This window comes from Capsicum annuum, chromosome 8 (assembly GCF_002878395.1).
Source record: "Capsicum annuum cultivar UCD-10X-F1 chromosome 8, UCD10Xv1.1, whole genome shotgun sequence".
Taxonomy (NCBI): Eukaryota; Viridiplantae; Streptophyta; class Magnoliopsida; order Solanales; family Solanaceae; genus Capsicum; species Capsicum annuum.
In genome coordinates this window covers 154,036,630-154,040,281 of record NC_061118.1, presented here as the reverse complement: position 1 = coordinate 154,040,281, position 3,652 = coordinate 154,036,630, and the positions used below count along the sequence as shown (strand labels likewise).

The window sequence follows — 3,652 nt, the reverse complement described above, 5'->3', positions numbered from 1 at the left end:
ATTTACCTAATACTATAGAATATTTTATATATTAATAATGCACAAAACTTAAATCCTTACCCATATCAAGATAATTTTAACATGAACGTGAGCTAAATTTAAACATGTCTAAGATAGTAGTCATAAGTTTTAATAACATAGATAAAAGTTACATTAGGCAAATCACAATCATGACCTTAATGAGAAATAATATTATAAAGATGAGAATTATCAAAAGTAATGATAGTCAATTAGTTGAGCTACAATTCTTTTTCTAAAAACGATATTTCTCTTATTTCATTCTAAATGTTAGTATTATGAATATCTAAACACAAAATCTAAAAGGGGGGGGGGGGGGGGGGACTTAGTGGTACTCTTTGGAATATTTGGCCTGCGAATGGACTAATTTATTCCACCTGTGAAATGAGTTAATATAATTTGAAGTTGGGTAAGATAACACGAAATATCTCACGATTAAACATGATATAAGAGTATATAGTTTTTGATTTGTTCCTTGAGTAAACTTATACTTTCTCCTTTCATAGAAAATTTTAAATAATTTATTATAACTCGATACAAAATTTATAACTCTCAAAGTAATAAAGGGGTTAAAAAAGCACACGCTATTAGGTGGATAAAATGAATGGGGTCATAAAATTTTCCTCCTCGGTCTGAGGGTGACAAGGCTTTTCTCTGATACGGGCATGTGCATGTCCCCGTTAATTACTCCCCCAATAATGTGTATTACTCACTAATCCCTGTTTGGACTATTATTTGTAAGGCCAATTTACAACCACACAAAATCTCAAAAATCTCACTTTGTTTTTTTTTTTTTTTAATTTCAACCGCAAGTCCAACTCAGTCTCCTTTACAGCTATAAATAACCAGCCATTTCACTTCCATTTTCCTCACCCCCATTGGGCCATAAGAAAAACACAAAGACAAGATAAACAAAACAGTGGTCTCTGATTGGCTTGGCTATCAAAACAGTATCATCATGGGGACTACTAATGTGAAGGGACTTTTATTTAGTATTGTTTTGATTAATTTGTCACTAGTTGGATTTTGTGGGTATCCTCGAAAGCCAGTTGATGTGCCCTTTTGGAAAAATTATGAACCAAGTTGGGCTAGTCACCACATTAAGTTCCTTAATGGTGGTTCCGCTGCTGATCTTATTCTTGACAGATCTTCAGGTACTAAAATAGTTGCCTTTTTTTCCATTTGTTTTATAACTACATTTTCCTATGCTCTCACATTTAAAATATTTTTAAGAAAAAAATTAAAAATTCCTTTTTGTGTATTTGAAGGAGCTGGATTTCAGTCAAAGAAATCATATCTGTTTGGGCACTTTAGCATGAAAATGAGGCTTGTTGGTGGAGACTCAGCTGGTGTTGTCACTGCATTTTACGTAAGTACTATTTTACTTTTTTCTTATTATTTTCCCAAAAAATATATACAACTCTATAGTATTTCTCTTACTTTTACATCGGTACAAAAATCTTCAATTTATGAATACAAAATTTTCATATTTTCTTTACTTTTTTAAACATCATGCCCGATCATCAAAATGATACACAGAGGCAGTAGTTCTGTTTTTCCGCACCATGCTAGAAAACTGGACACGATCTATAAACTTTTTTTCCTCATTTCTTCATCAACACATTATCATGACTAATTTTATCTTGATTTTCAACTTGTTTTTTTGGTCGTTTGTTCACAGTGAATAAATGATGGGCATTTGTAGTGATGAATATTTATTTGTTTATTTACTATTTTTCAGCTGTCATCGAATAATGCAGAGCACGATGAGATAGATTTTGAATTTTTGGGGAACAGAACAGGACAACCATACATACTGCAGACAAATGTGTTCACAGGAGGAAAGGGTAACAGAGAACAGAGAATCTATCTCTGGTTTGACCCAACCAAGGGCTACCATTCTTATTCTGTTCTTTGGAATACCTTCCAGATTGTGTATGTCTCTTTACTTTCATTAATTACTTTATTCATTTCTTAAATATTTTGATAGTAATTGTTGTCTGTAAAGTTTTTCTTCAGTTGTCCTATTGTATTTCTCGGAGTGCGTGCCCTTGTTTTGTTTACTCTACGTGGTCCTACAACTACAGTATTTTAAAAGTAGTGTGGTAACAATTGTTGTTTAAACAGAAAAATGCAAAATACACATTTGTCTAGGAATTGTTTAAGTAAAAGGAATAAAGAAAGCATGAAAACTTGCAAGTTCACCATGGTATAAACATTATACTAATGACCTCTGCCATGTGACTTGAGTATGTATCTTGGTCCTTTTGTGTTAATCCACGATTTACGTTTTTGAGTAATGTACTCTTAATACTTGATAGTATATAGTATAAAGGTTAATTAATACATGTACTCGTTCTGATTTTTCAATTACACACTTAAATGTTTCAAATTATTTGGTCCTACATACTTTTAAGCAGCTGGCGAATTGGTGTCCTCACGACAGAATTTTTGTCTTCTTTCTTGTACCTAAAAGTAATGTTTCCTTGTAGAATGTGTATCTTTTCACTTTCAAAAGTCGTAAGTGAGACTATTCACCACTTAATAGGTTTGAAATTTTATCACAATGGTTGAAAAGATGCTTGAAAACAAAATGAGCTTTTTCTTCTATTTCATACAGTACTAGTTTTGTTCATACTCACTCATATTGGACTTAAAACATCAAACACCTACTTATCATATTGGGCCTCTACTGGACTAATAAGTTGTGTTTGCCATTGCAGTATCTTTGTGGATGACGTCCCAATTAGAGCATTCAAGAACTCAAAAGATCTTGGTGTGAAATTTCCATTCAATCAGCCCATGAAGATATACTCAAGTTTATGGGACGCAGATGATTGGGCCACAAGAGGTGGGCTTGAGAAAACAGACTGGTCCAATGCCCCGTTTACAGCCTCATACACATCGTTCCACATCGACGGCTGTGAAGCTGCCACGCCACAAGAAGTCCAAGTTTGTAACACCAAAGGCATGAGATGGTGGGATCAAAAGGCCTTCCAAGATTTAGATGCATTACAGTACCGGAGACTTCGTTGGGTTCGCCAAAAATACACTGTCTATAACTATTGCACTGATAAGGCGAGGTACCCTGTTCCACCACCAGAGTGCACTAAGGACAGAGATATTTAAAATTATAATCAAACTTTACAGGGGTTTTTATAAAAAGCTTAATATGCATTATGTGTGAGTATTTTAAGGTTGTTAATGTATAAACCTCCATTGAGAGAACCCTGTGACAAAAAGCTTTCAATTATTGATCTATTTCCATATTCTTTTTGAGTGGAGTCATGAGAGATATATTATGTATCTCATGCCAGGCCCTTCATGTCTCTCTGTGTGCCATCATCATGAGTGATGTATTGTACTAATTAATTGCACTATTTGTTACTATCTCTAAATTAAAAGTATCAATCAATACGTTTTAAATTAAGCTGTGTCTTGATAACTGTAGTATTATTGATCTTAGCAATCCTTTTGAATTGGACTACATATATTTCTTTCTTTAACTAAGTGTTGAAAAGAAAAGTATTTTAATGAAACCCGGTTTCATACCAAGATGATAAAATCCAATTTTCAAATACAATGTCAGAGTTTATGTATGTGTAGTTCAACCATATGTGCCTAGTTAGATTTT

At 33.3% G+C, this 3,652-nt stretch overlaps 1 protein-coding gene across 1 annotated transcript; it reads left to right on the top strand.

The window, feature by feature from the left end:
• The first annotated feature begins 495 nt into the window (after positions 1–495).
• LOC107839606 (probable xyloglucan endotransglucosylase/hydrolase 1) lies at positions 496–3,448 on the top strand. Its single transcript, XM_016683172.2, has 4 exons — positions 496–1,172; positions 1,287–1,387; positions 1,760–1,953; positions 2,742–3,448. Exons 1-4 carry the CDS (start codon positions 977–979, stop codon positions 3,145–3,147), a joined length of 897 nt encoding a protein of 298 aa, XP_016538658.1. The 5' UTR covers positions 496–976; the 3' UTR covers positions 3,148–3,448.
• The last annotated feature ends 204 nt before the right edge of the window (positions 3,449–3,652 follow it).